Source organism: Clupea harengus, chromosome 14 (assembly GCF_900700415.2).
Source record: "Clupea harengus chromosome 14, Ch_v2.0.2, whole genome shotgun sequence".
NCBI classification, from domain to species: Eukaryota; Metazoa; Chordata; class Actinopteri; order Clupeiformes; family Clupeidae; genus Clupea; species Clupea harengus.
In genome coordinates, this window is record NC_045165.1 from 7,900,118 (window position 1) to 7,919,226 (window position 19,109).

Consider the following 19,109-nt stretch of genomic DNA (forward strand, 5'->3'; position numbering starts at 1 on the left):
TGTTTCTCATTGTTTGCCCAAGTAAAAGGTTCCCAGGAACAAATAGGAGATCAGAGAATTCCTCTGTATCCTGACTTTTGGCTCTCTGGTCAGTTTTGTAAATTGAATCATTTTCAGAGTGCTTTCCATTTTACAATTTGTAAAAAAAAAATTGGCATGATCTGTATGATGTAGACATGTTCGAAAAGCCTCACACCTCCACCTATAATTCGTCTCTCGTGAGTCCATGGGCGGGGATCACGTGCCTGTCACAACAGCATTAGTGCATCACTTCACTTGCTGAAGACTTGCTGCCTGGCCTGCTGACTGTGTGGACATACTCTGCATTTGAGGCAGCGCCCACAATAACTTTATTTACTCAGTTGACCGAATATATCTTCATGGTACAAGACGACGGTTGTATTTTGAAGAATGGGCTGAGAAAGTGGCTGTTCATTTGTTAAAATTTAAATGTTCGTTTTTGGTTGAGTAGCTAGCTAACTAGCATAACAGCTAACGCCAGAAGCTGTAGGCTAAATAGCCTAACAAACATTAACTATTGAGAACATTTTATAAAGTGACACGACGATGGTGTAGATATTATGATGTATTAGAGTTACGCAAAGTATAAGAAATGGGCAAGTTTCGCCTTGGACACTTTGTTTAGTCAAAGGCTACATTTAACATTCGCTAGTTTGTGGTGCTGGTTTGACAAGATGGCTTGCTTGGTTAGTTGACAGTCCGTAGTTGTTTCTTCAGTTACCTTGTGTTGTCTTTGCGAAGGTTAGCTAACTAACATAAATAGATGCCACGCTGTTCTTTGAACTGCGTCTTTTAGTCCAGCAAACGTGACTAAATTACCATTGAAATCATAGCTAGTCAGCCAACGTTAACGGAAGCTACGTCCGAGACTCCTTCACCATGCATGATGCCTATGAGCCTGTCCCTATTTTGGAGAAGTTGCCGCTCCAGATTGATTGCCTGGCGGCTTGGGGTAAGTTCCTCTACCGATGTAGTACCTGGAGACATTGAAAACAAAATGTAATTGGGCTTGGTTGCTCTTGTGTAGGAGACAGCAGGTTACAGCATTACGTACACAGGTGTCAACTGGCCTGCTAGCATACGGTGTTTACACTTTTATTCTGTATTTCGTATCGTGCTTTCTTCTATTTGTTTGAAGTAGCCCCTTTATTACGCAGATCTGTTTTATCACAGAACACAAAATACGAAGGGTTAGTTTATGGTAGCGTTAACGTGAACAATGCAGCATTAGCCATTTTTTTATACCATTTATGCCTGTAACTTAATGCTGCTGTGGATATCGTATTCACAGAGGACTGGCTTCTTGTGGGGACAAAACCAGGCCATCTTCTGTTGTATAGGATCAAGAAAGATGCAGGTAAAAGGCGTGATGCCGCCATAATGTACAATACGAAGGTACCCGATTGATTGTTTTCAATTTGCAAGCAGCCTGTGGACCATGATGTAGTGTCTTCCCAACATCCTTCATCTCTCACAGGTACCAATAGGTTTGAGGTGACCTTAGAGAAGTCCAACAAGAACTTTTCAAAGAAGATTCAGCAGGTACATTCATTGAGCTCTCACACTTACATTCAATTCTTAAATTTAAGAACTCATTTAGAATAACACACATGTAGTTATTAAGATTCTCAGAATATAAAATTGGCTGTAACTGGCTACAATATTCAAAGTGATGCTACATTGGCCTCCTCTTATTAGTAGGGCTGGTGGCTTGGAATCAGTTTTCTTATTTGAGGAAATGTGTCTTAAATTTGACAGGACACCTAAACAATCAACTACGGGTGACATTTTCTATGGTAGTGCTCTTACAGCATAGCAGCATATAACTAACTTGTTGGTTATTACTTTGTACTTATGAAATGTGGTGAGTTAAATTTTTCCCTGTTGTCAAAAGGGGCCCTGCCATGAAACGTTTGGGAACCACTGGTTTACCCAGAGACCTCTCAGGACGTTGGAAATGTTGTGACCGTAGTGAATTAATGATGGTTTGTCACTGGCTGTGTAGCCTATGGGATGCTATGATTCCAATGGCAAGAGGATAGAATACGAGTTTTGACCTGGTCTATCACACCTGTACAACAATCCATCAATTAATTCAATACATTCTGTTCCCCCTAGCTGTATGTGGTGTCGCAGTACAAAATTCTGGTCAGCCTTCTTGGTAAGATGCCTTGATATTGTTTGCACGGTTGCTGTACAATGTACAAGACCTTTGGATGTTGACTAGCAGTATTGATTATATGTTTGTTTTCTCTACAGAGAATAACATCCATGTGCATGACCTCCTGACCTTCCAGCAGATCACTGTCGTAACTAAGGCCAGAGGGGCCACGCTCTTTGCTTGTGATCTTCAGGTCTGTTGTAGATGTGTCATCATTGCCTTCCCGTACTGTACATTTTTGTACTCGTTGACTTGTCAACTTATTCCATATTTCTTCTTTCTGTCTTATTTCATTCTCCTGGCCCGTTGTCAATATGTTCCTCTATGTTTCTGTAGCATTCCGCGTCTGGAGAGGCAAAGTTAAGGATGTGTGTGGCTGTGAAAAAGAAGCTTCAGCTGTATTACTGGAAAGACAGAGAGTTCTACGAGCTGCAGGTGAGAGAGTAGACATGAAGGAGGCCTTCATGAGCGGTGTCTGTGAGTGTATTCCTGTCAGCGGTTTCATAATAATAAGCTAGTGACACTGCTTTCCTAGGGGGATTTTGCTGCTCCTGACATCCCCAAGTCCATGGCATGGTGTGAGAGTTCAATCTGTGTAGGATTCAAGCGGGACTACTACCTTATCCGAGTGAGTTTTCATATTTTCTCTCATGCTAAAAATATCCAGTGTCAGACATTCTAAGCTGAATGGCTAATCCATTAATGAGGGTCAAATGCCCAAATGCTATATGTGATGTAGAACCTCCTTTAAAATCCCTGTACCTGTCTTTCAGATGGATGGTCGTGGTTCTATCAAGGAGCTCTTTCCTACTGGAAAACAGTTAGAGCCCTTGGTTGCCCCATTGGCTGATGGGAAAGTGGCAGTGGGCCAGGATGATCTTACAGTTGTACTAAATGAGGAGGGAGTTTGCACCCAGAAATGTGCACTCAATTGGACAGACATTCCTGTTGCCATGGGTACTGTTCCAACTTTTATATATTTTACAAAGTGAAATAGTTTGACCTCTTGCAAAACATCTTATGCTAAGTGTTAACATTTACATTTAACATCTAGTCAAAATGTGGCATTCCTTTGTTCATCATTCCTTTGTTTAAGTTTTCCAAATTTACAATTGTGTCCCAGCCTGATAGCCAGCCAGAAAGAAAGAAAAAACGCACAGAAACAGATACATTTGTCCACTGTCCTTTTTGAATGAATATGATTTTAGAAAAAGATTGAACATGCAGACAAGCATTTACTGGCTTTGTGGGAATATGTTTAGTGTTAATGTTTGTGTTTATTATTAAGTGTAAACAAGACTTTCCCGCTGCTGTTTTGTAGAGCAGCCAAGTGCTATAAGTGAAATGACTGATTTATGCTGTTTGGACTCAGTAGTTCTATTACAGCAGTTCCCCAGTTGCTCAACAGAGAGAGCATAGAACTCCTATTATGAGTTCTGTTCACTGAGTGTGGGAAAAGGCCGTGGAGCCCCCAAGTTGGGATGGAGATGCTCTTCCAGACAGTAACTGCTTGTTCGGCCCTTTATTGTACTCATCCAACCCAGTAAACCTTTGACCCATTCCCTTTCTATCAGTCCTATCTGTCTTTGGTCAGCTTGCCTTTCCAGACAAGCCCACAGTCTAAACAGAGACCGTGCTAGTGGGATTCTCTGGAACACAAATGACAAAAAACTGTGCGGATGTTGTGTGGGCTACTAAGAATACAACAATCACAAAACAACAGTTATGCCTTTTTCTGGTTTAGATAGCTTTTAAAATAAAAAAAGAATAGGAAATGATCTGTCATTGCTCAGGTTTCAAATCACTATCTACTTCCCTATTTAAAATGCTAGAGCAGAACTAGAGCTGTCCTCAAAAGTGACCTTCAGTCATTTCCTTACTCCGTCCAAATGGCAGCTTGATGAAGGCTCTACCCCAGGGCTTTGGCCCTCTGTCTCCAATCACATTTCCTGCCACTCGCCAGCCCAGGAGACTTGGATGTCTCCGAACCTTAGCTTTGTTGCAAGAAGCACTGATTCAGTTTTGCCAAATCCCTTCCTCTCAATTCCAAACCATCCGTTTGCTGAAGAAGGCTATTGTTTCATTCTCAATACCTTGTGTTGTTCTTAACGTCCCACAGATTTAATTAACATCAGTAAGGAAATACCATTCAGTGTTCTTTGTGTGTGTGTGTGTGTGTGTGTGTGTGTCTGGGGGGATTATTATGTAGCACTATGTGTACTGTTTTCTGTCTTTTGTCTCTTCACCTCATCTCTCTCCCCTTCTCTTAATTGCTCAGAGCACCAACCTCCGTACATCATAGCTGTGCTTCCACGCTACGTAGAGATCCGCACCTTTGAGCCGCGGCTGCTGGTGCAGAGTGTGGAGCTGCAGAGGCCTCGCTTCATCACCTCTGCAGGGTGAGAGACGCCTCCTCACTACACATGTGCATGCCTCGTATATGTGGAATACAGGGGTGAACAGTACAGTACTGAAGTCTTCTTTCTGTATGGAATCATCAATTATATCCATCCATGCGGGTTTAGGGTGAAACAAAATGGAATGAGAACCCAACACAAACAAGTACTGGTAAAAGTAAAGGAACATTATACAACAGTTTGACACTTTTTCAGCAACAACTAACTTAATTTTTTTGGTAAATAGTCACGTGAAGGATAGATAAACACACCTCTTTCCCACTAGCTGTGCAGGCTATGCACTATGTTGTTGTGTGGTTGGGGTTTGAACACCCCTCGAAAAAGTAAGAACAGCCTTCACACAACGACATCTCCAACCATAAAGCCAAAAGATGCCAGTTAGCATGTTTACAAGCTTTTTCCAGGGGCAACCAGACTGTTGGTGCATGCTTTTTAGGTCGATTTTAGGCTAATCCCCCAGAACAAGAACCCTGAAAAACCAACTACTGTTCCGTATGGCAGTGCTCTTACAGCATAGTAGCCTGTAACTAATCTATTTGGTGATGAGTTTATAGTCCACTTTGTACTTGCGTATATAATATGGTCAGAGCCCACTGTTTAGCCTATATGTTAAAAGGAGGGGAGGGGTGTAACATGTTGCGATAGTCATATTGTCATCATTATTGGTACAGTTACAAATTTTACTTAAGCTCGATCTTAACTGATTCAGAAACAGTGATTTCCATCCTCTCCCAGCTGGCTCTAGGAACCTTAGTATCATGGGTCATGTTCCAGGCAGGAGATGTGCTTGTACATGTATGCATTGTCATGCGAGTAGTATCTACTGAATGACTCAATGTAATTACTGGGACACCAGCTGCTAAGGGGAATTAAACACCAGCAGGATGCCTCAGGTGTCTTGCCATCTTGGATTAATTCATTAGCTGGCTTGTTTTCTGGGGCTTTTATATAACAGTTAAACACTGTGATACAAATGCATGTGTTCTCAAATCTTATTCTGTCACTGCTATTCTTTGAAGAAAAAAGGCCAGACTTGTGCAGTTTCTCCCCTGTGGATAAGTCAAACTGAAGTCTCTCTCTTCCCCACCTCCATTCTCTTCCTGTTTCAGGCCTAACATTGTGTACGTGGCCAGCAACCATTTTGTGTGGCGTCTTGTGCCCGTCTCCATTGCCAGCCAGATCCGGCAGCTCCTTCAGGACAAGCAGTTTGAGCTGGCGCTTCAGCTGGCGGTGAGCAGCCCCACAATAAACCCCCACGGGCCTGAGCGCTCCCAAACAGGTCCAGAATGCAAATGTGCACTGCAGAGTGATTTCTCATTCAAATCCCCCCAGCTCTGTTTCATATTCCCTGTTCGTAGCTGAAACAGTACAGTATTATGCCAGCGACTGCACACACAATACCCAGGGAACAAAAGTGTTGACAAAGTATGGTTTTGCAAGTCTTCTTTGATGAATTGTCTGCTTAATAAAATTAACTCAGACAAAAACCATGTCAGAATCTATAGAAAGGAGAATAGGAATGCTTGGGCTGCTTGCTGTTGGTCTCAATCGAGTGTTCAGTCCAATGCTTTACACATTGTTGAAACAGCTGAGTCTGAATACCCCCCTCATCTTGTTATGACCCCTCATACCTCACTCTCCCTGTGCTGCTCTCCCTGTGTCCCCAGAAGATGAAGGACGATTCTGACGGGGAAAAGAGTCAGCAGATCCACCACATCCAGAATCTATACGCCTTCAACCTCTTCTGCCAGAAACGCTTTGACGACTCCATGCAAGGGTTCGCCAAACTAGGAACAGGTGGGCTAGCTAGCAAGGAGGAAAGCTTATAGATCCAGCTAGTAGTTTTCTTGGAATGTTTAGTTTTCTTGGGATCGGAAGAGTTGTGAAGAGCTCCCCTGTTGTGTTTTCAGATCCCACTCACGTGATTGGGCTGTATCCAGACCTGTTACCAGCAGACTACCGCAAGCAACTGCACTACCCCAACCCACTGCCTACGCTGTCAGGAGCCGAACTGGAAAAGGCCCATCTCGCTCTGATTGATTACCTTACTCAGGTGCGAATTTATTTGAAATTATGAAAAAGTACACTTTAACGCCTGAGTCTGCAAGGTCATGCATGCCTGTTATCATTACAATGTGTTGGTGTAAACCCTCTTAAATCCTTCCACCTGGTGCTCTCCATGCAGAAACGCAGTCACCTAGTAAAGCAGCTGAACGACTCCGACCCTTCTACAACCTCCCCCCTTATGGAGGGCACGCCCACCATTAAGAGCCGCAAGAAACTGCTGCAGATCATCGACACCACCCTCCTCAAGTGCTACCTCCATGTAAACCTCTTTTCTCCATAGTTCTGCTTCCTCTTACTGTGAATGCTGTTACTAATGGTTCCTTTTAAATGAACAGAAGTGCTCTGTTGAAACATTGCATACTTTTACCCCCTCTAGACCAATGTGGCTTTAGTGTCACCTCTTCTGCGTCTGGAGAACAACCACTGCCACATTGAAGAGAGCGAGTATGTGCTAAAGAAGGCCCACAAATACAGCGAACTCATTATCCTCTATGAGAAGAAGGGTTTGCACCAGAAAGGTACCCCAAAGATCTGCCCTTTGCTGTCTTTCCCCCCCCCTCGTACACCATTGATAGTGGCACTGTTACGAATGCCTCTTGATATTGCCATTTGCTCCATCTACGTAACATGGATTTTGTTGAACACAGATGTTCAGTATTTTGCAATTGCCTAGCTTCAATATTAGATTAAAGACCGCTGGTATAAGGCAACAATAAGTACCACAATAAGTACCACATGTTAAAAACAAACCACAATGAGGGGAAAACAAAACAAAACATGGTTCTCTGTTCTCCGCTTTTATGAGATCTCTGTGGCTTTCTCAAATTGAGTTGTGGAAAGAGCTTATACCTATATATGCTTATATTGAACAGCTGATTGGAGCTTGAAAGCTAATAAGCTGCTTTGAGGTCCAGACACGCGGTGGCCCGTGGTGGTCCTTAAGCGGGAGAGAGAGCCATCTGAGTGTTGGGCCGATCCCTGTTGTTCGTGGCGGTGGCTTGAGGCCTGCTCTTGTTCACAGCGAGTGGTTTTCATCCGTAATTCTCAGCTGCTGTGGTGATGTCATGCTCCTCAGTGCAGGCAGCTGGGGATGAGCCGCCCTCTCACTCCCATGGTCTCTTGCTCACTCACTCTCTGGCTTCCCCCCCCGTGTAGCCTCATTGATCAGCCAGTTAAACTAGCGGCGCTGCCAAGGCAAAGCTCCAGCTCAGCACCACATTGCATATTACATCACAGGGGTCATCCAAAATCCTCTTTTCCCCATGTTCTTCTCAATTGTTGGTCCTCTCATGCTCTACTTGACCCCCTTCGCTCACGCACTCATTCCTTCACTCTGAGCCAGCACTCTGTTTTCTTTTCTTTTTTTCTTCTTTTCTTCTTTCCTTCATCTCCTCCTCCCTCTGATCTGCAGCCCTGCAGGTCCTCTTGGACCAGTCTACCAAGGCCAATTCGCCACTGAAGGGCCATGAGAGGACAGTGCAGTACCTACAGAGACTGGGTGAGAACCGCACAGGCGTTTTTTTTTTACACATACACACACTTCTTCTTTTTTGCCTCTGGTCATGTTTGTTTACGCCAAGCACAAGCACACTGCATACCCCACAAATAAACACAGGCGACCTTGAGTTAACTTCTCTCCCTCCTCTCTGCCAACTCCCAGCTTCAGACCTGCATTCCCTCAGCATATTTATTTTCCCAGTGTGTGCATTTTGTCTGAATGGCTATTAAATGCTCTGGAATAGGTTGTTAGTTTTTTTTGGCTTTAGCCTACATGGATATTGTAAACCCTTCTACAGTGCATACTGCAGTGATATTCTCATGCATACCTTATTGTGCTAAAACCACACCAGAATACCAGAAATGCAATAGTAAGGTACCAGTATTGTACCAAAATCAATTAAATTCAATTGTATGTATATAGCTCCAAAACAATAAAATTGTCTCATGGCACTTTACAGAGCCCAGGACCTGAACCCCCTTAGAGCAAGCACAATGGCAACAGGGGCAAGGAAAAGCTCGCTGTTACCAGGGAGAAACCTTTAGCAGAACCCCGACTCATAAGGGGGGGGCCCATCTGCTTGGATCCTGACTGGTATAGAGGTAGAGATAGAAAAAGAAGGGGAGGAGGGGCTTGTGGCAGAAGGGGAGGAGGAGGTGGGGAGGGAAACGATCAGAAACATGGCATGGCAAACCAGAATTGGTATCACCATCCTTTTTTACTAAGGAGAAGAGGAAATTGTAAATGCCCAGACCCATACATGGACCTTTGGACCAATGGGTCTATAGCGCTCAGCAGTGTCTTCCAGGCAGATGGCCAAGGTTTTCAATACCAAAATAATCTAGTTGATGCCATTGACCATTCAAACTAATCAGACATGCTCTAATAATTCAAGCAGATTCCTTATGCAGAAATAGGCAAAGCCTCCGATTACTGTTTGTTGTATTATGGATAGCTGTGTTGCCTATGTTTGATATGGCTTAGAGGTAGCCTAAACTCTCTGAGCATTTGGGTATACAGCAGTAATGTGGTTATTATGAAAAGATAATCTTTACATTCCTTCTTTTTTCTTGAGATATTCCTGTTAGTGCTAGCCTGAATTATGCTTCATTAATGGGAAAGTGCACTTATTTCAGCTGTTTACAACCACACAGTCAACCAGAGCTTATTGTAACCAATGTATCTTTGGAGAAACGTCCAAGTCTTTACTGCTTACTATTCTTTTATACAGCAATGTGAACTAATGCCCTGGCTCCGCCTGCCTGTTATTACCAGTTCAATATTGGCTGCACTTTGTATATTGTGTAGTGAATCTGTGTTTGGATCTACTGGGCACAAAACAGTCAAAGTCAAAAAGTCAAGAGTCAGTGTCTGAGTTGTATGGCATTGCCCACTTGAATACACCAGCCTCAACCCGGGCCATGCACATACGCAGAGCCCTCACAAACATACCTGACTCACATTCACTTCTGTTCACTCATATTCATCCCAAACACTATGCATGAGCCCTATCTAACCATTTCTTTCTGTGTATTTCTCCAGGCGTGGAGAACATGGGCATCATTTTTGAGTTCTCTCCTTGGGTGTTGAAAACCTGCCCCGAGGATGGCTTAAAGGTACAAGAATGAAGTAATGAGACCGTTGTGAGACATGGTGGTGATATGAGATACGTAGACCAGAGAGAATGGGAAGCATAATAAACTATTAATCTTCCACTTTTACCAGGAGGTTTTTTCCTATTCTAAGAATATGAGTCCAGTATAATTTTTAGTGTTGCGCTTGTTGTGAAGGCAGCACCTTTTTCTCTTATTCATCATTATTTGTACCCATGCTCCAGTAGATTAGCCTTGTGAGCTAACAGATATCTGCAGTATGTGTCTGACTCGGCCATGTAGCGTAGCTATGTCAGTTATCGGACAGTGTCAAACATCGGCCATTCTGTTAAACAATCAAAATGCTAAGTTTAATAATGGATTAACAATCTATAACTTCAGTTTAATAATGGATTAACATGACAACGCGAACGTTTGCCGATAACACACGCCGTCCGATAATTCACACTGTTACGATTTGTCATCTTGGGTCAGATCTTTACTGAGGACCTGCCCGAGGTGGAGGCGCTTCCACGAGACCGAGTGCTGAACTTCCTGAAAGAAGGCTTTAAGGAGCTGGCCGTGCCCTACCTGGAGCACATCATCCACGTGTGGGAAGACACGGTGCCCGAGTTCCACAACGTGCTGATCGAGCTGTACCTCGAGCGCGTGCAGGCCCTCATGAAGGAGTATCTCGTCTCTCTGCCTGAGGGTAGGAACCCAATGAGATTCAACACTAACCTGAACCCCTTTTTTTTAAACGTTTGTCAGTTTGTTTTACCTCTTAACTGGGCGGATTTTTGTTATTGCCTTGTGTTTATCAGCTTTTATCCTCTGTTCCTCTCTTTCTATTTCTCTCCCGTCTCTTGCCTCTGGTGAGTAGGAGTGCCTGCGGTAGCTGCAGGCCAGGAGGAAGGCCAGTTGGGGGAGTTCAGAAACAAGCTGCTGAACTTTCTGGAAATTTCCAGCAACTACGAGCCAGGGCGCCTCATCAGCGACTTTCCTTTTGATGGTGAGTCTGTGGTGACTCCCAAGGAGTTCCCTTTAGAGAAGTTCCTAGCATAACTAGTTTCACGTGATGTTCTACTGTTTGCTATTGTTATGAACAAGTATGAATGCTGACTGTTAGTGTCAATGAGGACTACTGATAATAAACAGGTTGTACTGTCCAGGAGCTTAATCTCAGACCTCCCGTTGAGAGCTACAGGGAAGTGTCATATGGACTCATTCAGCCATTCAGAGGATTGGGCACATAAAGCTAAATGTTCTTCCAGGTCCTTTCCTTTTAAAGTTTTTTTCATTTGTTATCTGCAAGATACGCATGAGGCTCTGGGTTTTAACAAGTTACAAACTTCACAGCAGAAGCAGCTGTGGGGTTTCATTATGTTTAGTTGCGATAACAGATGTTTACAAAATGTGACTGTGATATGCACATCAATTAAAAGGGTACGGTCTTGGCTATATGTTCACAGATGAGCATTTCTATTAAAAGAAGGAAAGGTGTAAACACCATCTTACTGTCACAATCACCACATTCTGAAGAACAGCCTCCGAGCAAAATGCTTTCCAATTATTCAGTGTTTTGAGTTTCGAGCATAAACCAGGCTAAACTGTGGTCTATAGATCTTTCATGGGAATGGACAACGTTCTTTCAAGGGTAATAAACTCATGGTTTTGGTGTGTTACAAGGTAATGAGCATGGAGTGAGAAATGCTTTGGTCATGAAAAAGAATTGTGCAGCATTGTGTTTTTCAATATGTATATATGTCCTTATATATGTACAATGTGGTTACCATACGGCCAAGAGGTGAATTTACATTTAGTCATTCAGCAGAAACTTTTGTCCAAAGCGACGTACAAGGAAAAGAACAGTCAAGCTACGAGCAATAGAGACCTAGTGAAACAACAAATAATACTACTTTTTACTTTAAATACTACTTCACATAAGAAAGAGAAAAACAAAATAGAAAAGAAACTAAAAATTGTTGTGTGTTCTTGTGCGTGTGTTTGTGTCAGGTCTGCTGGAGGAGCGTGCCCTGCTGCTGGGCCGCATGGGGAAGCACGAACAGGCCCTCTTCATCTACGTGCACATCTTGAACGACACGCGCATGGCTGAGGAGTAAGTAGCACACCGCTCTCCAACCAGGCCCCTGTCCCTGTCATCTCAAGGCCTCATCTATTAGCTGGCCCAGTGTGGGCCATTGCCACCGAAGTCTGGCCTTCTGCCAATGCTGACCTTAGAAAGTTCTAGAAAAGTTGTTCTTGTTGTGACCAGAAGTTTGCCCCCCCCCTGTGCTCATATCTTTTTGTCCTTGCCCTACAGGTACTGTCACAAGCACTACGACAGGCTGACCGATGGGAATAAGGATGTGAGTACACTGCAAAGGGGCAGCTGGGTCGGGGCACTGTGCCCAGATCATTTCAACTCAAGAGAACATAGGGGGAAACATTTGGCTCTTAGAATATATACGAAACCAAGTGTGACCTTCTCACATCAGTGTATCGACCTGTTTATTTATAACATCTTGAAAGATTGTCTATGTCTTCGGTGTTAAAGCATCGCTATCCACCTTTTTTGTTCTTTATCTCCAAAGGAAAGTAGGCTATCATTTTACAGTATGTGCAGGGCAATAGGGATGGGAAACAATGACCGTGTATAGAGGTGGACAGTGTGTCTCTATATACAGTTGGTGGAGGGAAAGTAGCTAATCGAGTTCCCCCTGGTGTTAGCGTTTCTAACAATAGGCTAAATTAATGGTACATACCGGTATGTCTCAGCCCACGTCGAACTTGAGTTGTAGTCCATTTATGAAACGAAAGGAACAATTTCAAAATTTTGAAAGAAGGCAAAATAACACTTGTTTTCACAGTTAGTAGCTTATTACTGTAATAATATTTTTTATTTGTTTTCGAAAACTTCACTGATATGGCTTTGTAATAAATATATAAATTTGTATCCAGTCTATGGAATTTTACATGTAAACTGCTCTCCAATAGGAATACAACCACTAAGGACATTAGGTTTCACCTTCCATCCCTATGGGTTGATTATAACCATCATCAGTCAGTGCAGTCTACTCACACATACGTTTTTTCTATGTGTTTGTATATTTGTATGTGCAGGTGTACCTGTCTTTGCTGCGCATGTACCTGTCCCCTCCAGATGTCCATTGCCTCGGCCCCATCAAGATGGAGCTGTCGGAGCCCCAGGCCAACCTGCAGGCCGCGCTCCAGGTGCTGGAGCTGCACCACAGCAAGCTGAACACCACCAAGGTGAGAGGATGCTCACGACACACCCAGGTTCATCATGTCAAAATGCAGCAAACCTACTAATAACCCGCTTCCATCAACCTTCACATTTTATCTGGCAGATTGAGAGTTAATCCACCCCCTTCCAACAACTGTATTTCTTATTTGTCTCATGTCTTCTTATTTCTTATTTCTTATCCTGTTTCCTGAGGATCTTTCACACATAATTTATGTAAAGGAACAATATTTAACACTGACATCAAGTGTTTACTTGAATGAGTACTGCAGTCCAAATTCAAAATAATGGAGAGTTTTCTCCCCCCACCCCATCCTCCTCAGACTTGAAGCTCACGCAGGTTGCCAGGTTAAGAACACTGAACCTACACGAATGAGCTCCGGTGTGACTGATCGTCGTTAACATTGCCGTGTTTAACGTGGCAGCGTTAGCCAACATTATAGTCAGGATCACTTCACCGGCTGTGTGTGTCAAATACACATGATAACCTAGCTGCATGTGGAGTATGAATGCGAGTGCTGGAATGTTGAAATTACTTAAAATGCCCATCCCTGCCAGTAGTGATTAATTAATTAACGTTAGCTAACCATAGCTGAAGCTCAGTGCCTTCCTTTTTAGGAGAAAATGTGCCAACTCGGCCCCCAACTTAAAATCCTTCTGGGTTCTTAGCTGTCTCCATCTTTCAAATGCATCTTAAATATTTACCCACATTTTATATATTTACCCAAATATTTACTACGCTTTTTAGAAGGATGCCGAGGCTTTTAGGGTCGGGTAGAATCTAACATTATCTCTGTTGATCCAGTTTGTTTGCTTGCTTCCATGGCTGCAGCACGCTGTGTTTGCCTGCCAATTTGTTTCATCTGGCAACCTGGAATGTCGAAATGGTACTGGGAAAAGGGGCAGTGGGTGGGATCACACAAGCCAAAACACAAACAGACAGTCCTCTCCGAAGCGGAAATTTCAAAGGAGAACACACTGGCTGTAGGATGGTGTTCGGAGAAGCCAATGTTTCCTTAATCTAGGATGACGCGTCATGGGTCCTTTTATGATTTAGTACAGCAAATATATTGCAAATATATAGTCACATTTTACACACAATTTGTTTCGACAAACCTTTTGTGCCATCACATGTCAAGCCTCTAACATGGTGACGCAAAGGGAACACAACATAAAGGTGTAAATCAGTGAATTCAAACATTGAAATGTAACTGTGGAGTGACACATATTTCCAGAAGTTGAAATATAATACTAAGTAGGTTTCATCAGTTCTCCATGAAAAACAAAGTTATCGAACCAGTCAGCGTTTTGCAAAATACGTCAGTCATAGTAGGTTGTGTTGTGTTGGTCACACAGGGTAAACAACACACTGATGTAATGCTCTGTGGTTGGTTATGTCAACAGTCAAAAGTTTGGCCCTTAGAGGCCCCAAGGGAGGGGCCCTCCTTATATTACGATTGCTTGTTCAGTGGTTAATGGCCCTGATTTTATAAGCTGTACTTTCTCTTCACTGTGGTTTGGAGGATTCATGTGCATATTGAATGAAGAGCTTTGTGTGGCGCCATAAATCCAATACAAGTTTTTTATAGGTTTTTTTTTAAAAAAATGTATCCCTAGTCAGAGGTAGAATTTTTTTGGAGGAACAATTAAGTGGTTCACATATTTGGACATATTCCCAGTTAAATTGATTAAGATGTTGGGTCCAAAAGCATTTTCAGAACAAGTGATAATGTTTTCCCCAAGTCATCATCTGGAGCTTTTATGGAATGATGCAATTGAATGGAATCAGAGGTATTTGCCTCCCCTCTGTTGGTGACTCCCTTGAGCTCAATAATAAAAGGGACCACACTGTACAGTATGAGGTTTGTAGAGTGGGGCTTCCCATTGGTCCTACCTGCTTTTTCTTTTTCTTTTCTTTTTTTTTACCCCCTTTCCCTCTCTCTCATATGCTATAATGTGTCTGGTCTTTTATTTCCCTTGGCGCTGGGCCAGGTGCCTGGGCTGTGCCAGCAGTGCAGAACAGAGCAAAGCCACAACAGAGCAGCGGCGGCAGCAGGGGCTCCAGCACGCGTCAGGCCCCACTGCAGACCTGGCCCACACGCCAGCCCAACACATGCTGTCCCCCCGCACGCTTAATGTCTACGCCATCTCTGTTTCAGCTCATTGCCTTAACATTTCTGTCATCTGTCAACCTCCCTCCTTTACCCTTTAAATCCTTATCCTTTATCTCATTTCTTTAGCTAGTTTTTCACTCACATTTTCGCCCCTCTTCTGTCATTCCTCACTGGCTCCCCCTTGTTTAGCATACTCCCTTTATTGTTTCCTGCCCCCCCCCCTCCCTTTTACAAAGCTCTCATGGTAAAGTGATGTCCAGAACATGGGTTGGACTGGTGCCATTACTGCATTGTGGAACTATTTTTACGCTGCAATAGTTGAACGTTTTGAACTGTGGGAGAGCCAAGTGTGGTGCATGTCACAGAGTTGGGGATGTTTGTGTTCTCCAGCCTGTGCAAACTAGCAGAGCAGTGTCACATTTTTCTGCAATAGTTTGTTTTTTGTCCGTCTTGTCTCACCCTCTTTTCCTCCACTTTGTCACTCCCCTGCTATGGGGCTCAGGCCATCAACCTGCTCCCAGCAAACACCCAGATCAATGAAATCCGTGTCTTTCTGGAGAGTGTGCTGGAGGAGAGGGCCCAGAGGAAGCGCTACAACCAGGTGCTCAAGAGCCTGCTGCAGGCAGAGTTTCTGCGGGTGAGCCCCTTTGTGTGGATGTGTGTTTCTTTGCCTTCCTGTGTGTATGCTTTACATATGTGTTTATGTGCATAAGATGTGTGAAATGGTGTCTGTTCATGTGTGTAGGTCCAGGAGGAGAGGATCTTCCATCAGCAGGTGAAATGTGTGATAACAGAGGAGAAGACCTGCAGAGTTTGTAAGAAGAAGATTGGGAATAGGTAGATACTCTAAACACATGTAAAAGTACACAGCATTCATTACATCCACATCAACGTCAGCAGTCATAATTACACTGGATAGTTCCTATTGGGGGAACTTTGACGAATCTTCATGATGCAATTTTATTGTTTCATGATTGATTTTAAAATTAATACTTGAATTGAAAGAGTCTATTTGATGGCATTGTGTTATGTTCCCTGAACTCCCTGAAAAGGTATGTGTAGTTCTGGTGTAACAATCTCTAACGTGATTAATTAAGTGCTACATCTCAGCTGGCTTCAGCTGAATTCGATGAAACCTTAATGAGAAGATTTTGCAGCAGGTTTTGCAGGTGTTTGTTTGAGACTTTCTTGCTTTGGTTGATCTGTATTCTTTTAGAACTGTTGTCTACAAGCAGCACAGGCGTCCATTCATTGGCTTTATTTACACTGTGGTCGGAGGTAGTCAGAGGTGGTTGCACACTCCTATGATAGTGCTACCAACTGATGGCCCTGCTACATTTTTCTGGGTAGTCGGAGACAGCCTCTAAGGCAGCACATGTTACGTTACAAACAAGGTGAAGCTTATATTGTCATCCGTAAGGCTTTCTAGTCTGCCAAAGTCTGTGAACAGAGAAAGGGGGTCAGGAGAGGGCCAGTTCTCCAAGGAAGAATATGACAGTTTCTCACATCTCACTGGGGAGGCAAAAAAAACCAGAAGGGGTAATAAAAAATGTAGGATCATTGTGACTAAAGTTTTAAGTCTCACAGGGAGTCCTGGTGGGAGTTTGAGCACCCAAAGGATCTGCAGTTAATTTGCTTCCAGTAGTCTGATGCAATTCATCTGCTTACCTTTTTTCCCCTAAATCGTACAAGTGAAAAAGTGGTTAGTATATAAAAGTAGTATATACAGTAGTATATAATAATTAATCCTGTAAGCTTGTGATTTTCTTTCATTGTATGTTGTCCCAGCACATACAGAATACATTGCACATGTTCCTTCTCAATGAACCCTGCCTCATCCTGTCTTCTGACTACCCTTCCATGGACAGTCTGGTCAGGTTGTGCATTATTGTCAGCTGACAAAGGAGAAAGGCTAAGCATAAGTATAGAAAACCACAAAGTAGGCCAAGGAGACCTACCCACCCTTTTCCAAAATGTTCAAGTACATGCTTCCTGAAGTCCCTGGAAAGTTTGAGTACTTCAGCTGCTGACTTCTACTTTGACCGCACACTACAATTCTGCTCTCATTTGTTTTTATGCTCAGAATGAACAATAGTGTTAACAAATATTTATTTGTATCCACAGTGCCTTTGCCCGGTATCCTAACGGTGTGGTGGTACATTACTTCTGCTGCAAGGACCGCAGCGTGTGCCCCACAGAGCAGTGATGTCCATTTTGCCAGGCGGGCACACCAGTGGTATGGGTGCACCACACCTCCGCCTCTCGTGGGCACCATGTGGACTTCACAGGGACCCACAGATCTCACAAGAACCTAAAGACTTTATAGGGATCCATTCATGTGTGGGAAACAGGAATATGACTAGTCGGCTGAAGGACTTGGATCTCAGGCATCTTGTTAGCCTTTCACTGAGTCATTTCAAGCCTGTTGGAACGAACCGTGTGTAGTCTTGGGTGGGGGGATGGGGCCAGACTTTTGTCTGAACTGGAAGGATGTGAGCCCAACCCTGACCTTTGAAGAGAAGAACAGGTCTGCCAAATGCAGTGAGAACATTAACTCTGTGAGGCCTTTAGGGAAGTCTAAAGGCCCAAAAGCCCCCCTGTCTGTCCTGTGTGTATGCTTGGATGTTCTCTCAGCTCTCCATGTCTCAAATTTGCACATTAACACTCTCTGTCAAGCTCTGCAGTGTGTTTGCTCTTATAACAAGTGATGATGTCCTTTCTGTTGTCTGTCCGCTCTCGTACTTGAGCGCTGAGTTTCAGCTGATGGCCAACAGTGTTTTTGCGCTGGACTCCGTGTTCCATTTCTATAGCTTTAGATTGGGGCTGTACCAAGCTGCGCCAAGCAGGAAACCCGACACCAGACAGCAGCTTTATCTGCAACTACACAATAGAGGCCAAGAGAGGCCCTTCAGAATGGGCTGAGGCTCATGGCACGGCTGTTGGGCTGAGTGTGCCTCTCTCTCTGCCTGCCCAGCCACTCTTACTTGCATTTTTAAAAAAAAATTCTTCCTTTCATGCGTTTTTCCATCTTAATTGAAGTATGTTTGTGTGTATGTGTTCTATACAGCCTTTCTTTGGTTAAAGCTTAAAGCAGAAATACTCACTTCAAGCAGCTTCAAGTCAACTGCACAGTAAGCATGGCACTTTAAGCCTGTGTAATCTAATTTATGGTTTCGTATTTATTTGTAACAAGATCTAACCCCACAAAGGGACCTAAGTTACAGGAGAGAAACTGATGAATATGCAGGAATGTCTCGCCTGTGATCATTGGTCGGTTTTGGGGAGGAGGATGACCCTTAGGGGGCACCAGAGTGCAATACTGTCATCAGGTGGTGTGGGTTGTCAGACTAACCCTGTGATCATTTGCTGAGCTTTGGTTGTCCATCTGCGCCTATCTGTTTTTGTTTGTTTGTTTTTGTTTTATTTTTATTCATTTCGCTCTCCTGCCCCTCTCAACCTTGACTGTTATTCTTGTTTCGCAAACATGCAAAATACCGCAGTTTGTATAGAGAGGGTGTCTGATGGAAATGATTGTATTTTTAAAACAAAGTCTGAAGCTGTGGCAGTTGCTAATAAACTTGCATCATATTCACACTTCATGAATTGTCTGTTTGAGTTCTGTTGAGATTCTGTTATTGTGGACACAAAGTGACAAAACTATCCAGGGATGGACAGGGGCAGATCTATCCATTTAATCATTACTGTTTTAATATCTAAGAACTCAAATGAGAGACACTTGCTCATATGCTGTTGGAAAATCACAAATTATTATTATTTTTTTAAAGATTGCACAATTTACTTTTCAATTTCAATTTCCACAATGTAACTGCACTTTCACCTGTCACTCTTACAGCACTGATTACACACTGAGAATGTCTTTGACATTCGTGACCAAGGAACTGCTGATATCATTAAACATATTTGTAATTGTCCTAATTATTGTAATACATAAAACGGTACATTTAAAGACACTT

General features: G+C 43.2%; 1 protein-coding gene across 2 annotated transcripts; it reads left to right on the top strand.

Annotated features, from left to right (window-relative positions):
• Positions 1-249: 249 nt before the first annotated feature.
• vps39 (VPS39 subunit of HOPS complex) lies at positions 250-18,732 on the top strand. Of its 2 annotated transcripts, none has more exons than XM_012826259.3 (24): positions 250-973; positions 1,313-1,378; positions 1,499-1,563; positions 2,140-2,182; positions 2,281-2,375; positions 2,519-2,617; positions 2,718-2,810; positions 2,956-3,139; positions 4,461-4,581; positions 5,709-5,829; positions 6,267-6,396; positions 6,510-6,652; positions 6,785-6,925; positions 7,043-7,184; positions 8,078-8,164; positions 9,707-9,780; positions 10,252-10,468; positions 10,640-10,768; positions 11,773-11,875; positions 12,080-12,125; positions 12,880-13,029; positions 15,638-15,772; positions 15,881-15,972; positions 17,260-18,732. In XM_012826259.3, the coding sequence occupies exons 1-24, from the start codon at positions 901-903 to the stop codon at positions 17,339-17,341; spliced, it is 2,631 nt and encodes an 876-aa protein (XP_012681713.2). In that variant the 5' UTR covers positions 250-900; the 3' UTR covers positions 17,342-18,732. The 2 variants fall into 2 exon arrangements, with proteins under 2 accessions (XP_012681713.2, XP_012681714.2); XM_012826260.3 differs by having other exon boundaries at positions 6,270-6,396.
• Positions 18,733-19,109: the final 377 nt, after the last annotated feature.

Coding starts and splice junctions, on each gene's coding strand:
- vps39 (XM_012826259.3), top strand. CDS start 901: ATGCATGATGCCTATGAGCCTGTCCCTATTTTGGAGAAGTTGCCGCTC. Junction 974..1,312: donor TGATTGCCTGGCGGCTTGGG/GTAAGTTCCTCT, acceptor TCGTATTCACAG/AGGACTGGCTTCTTGTGGGG. Junction 1,564..2,139: donor TTTCAAAGAAGATTCAGCAG/GTACATTCATTG, acceptor TGTTCCCCCTAG/CTGTATGTGGTGTCGCAGTA.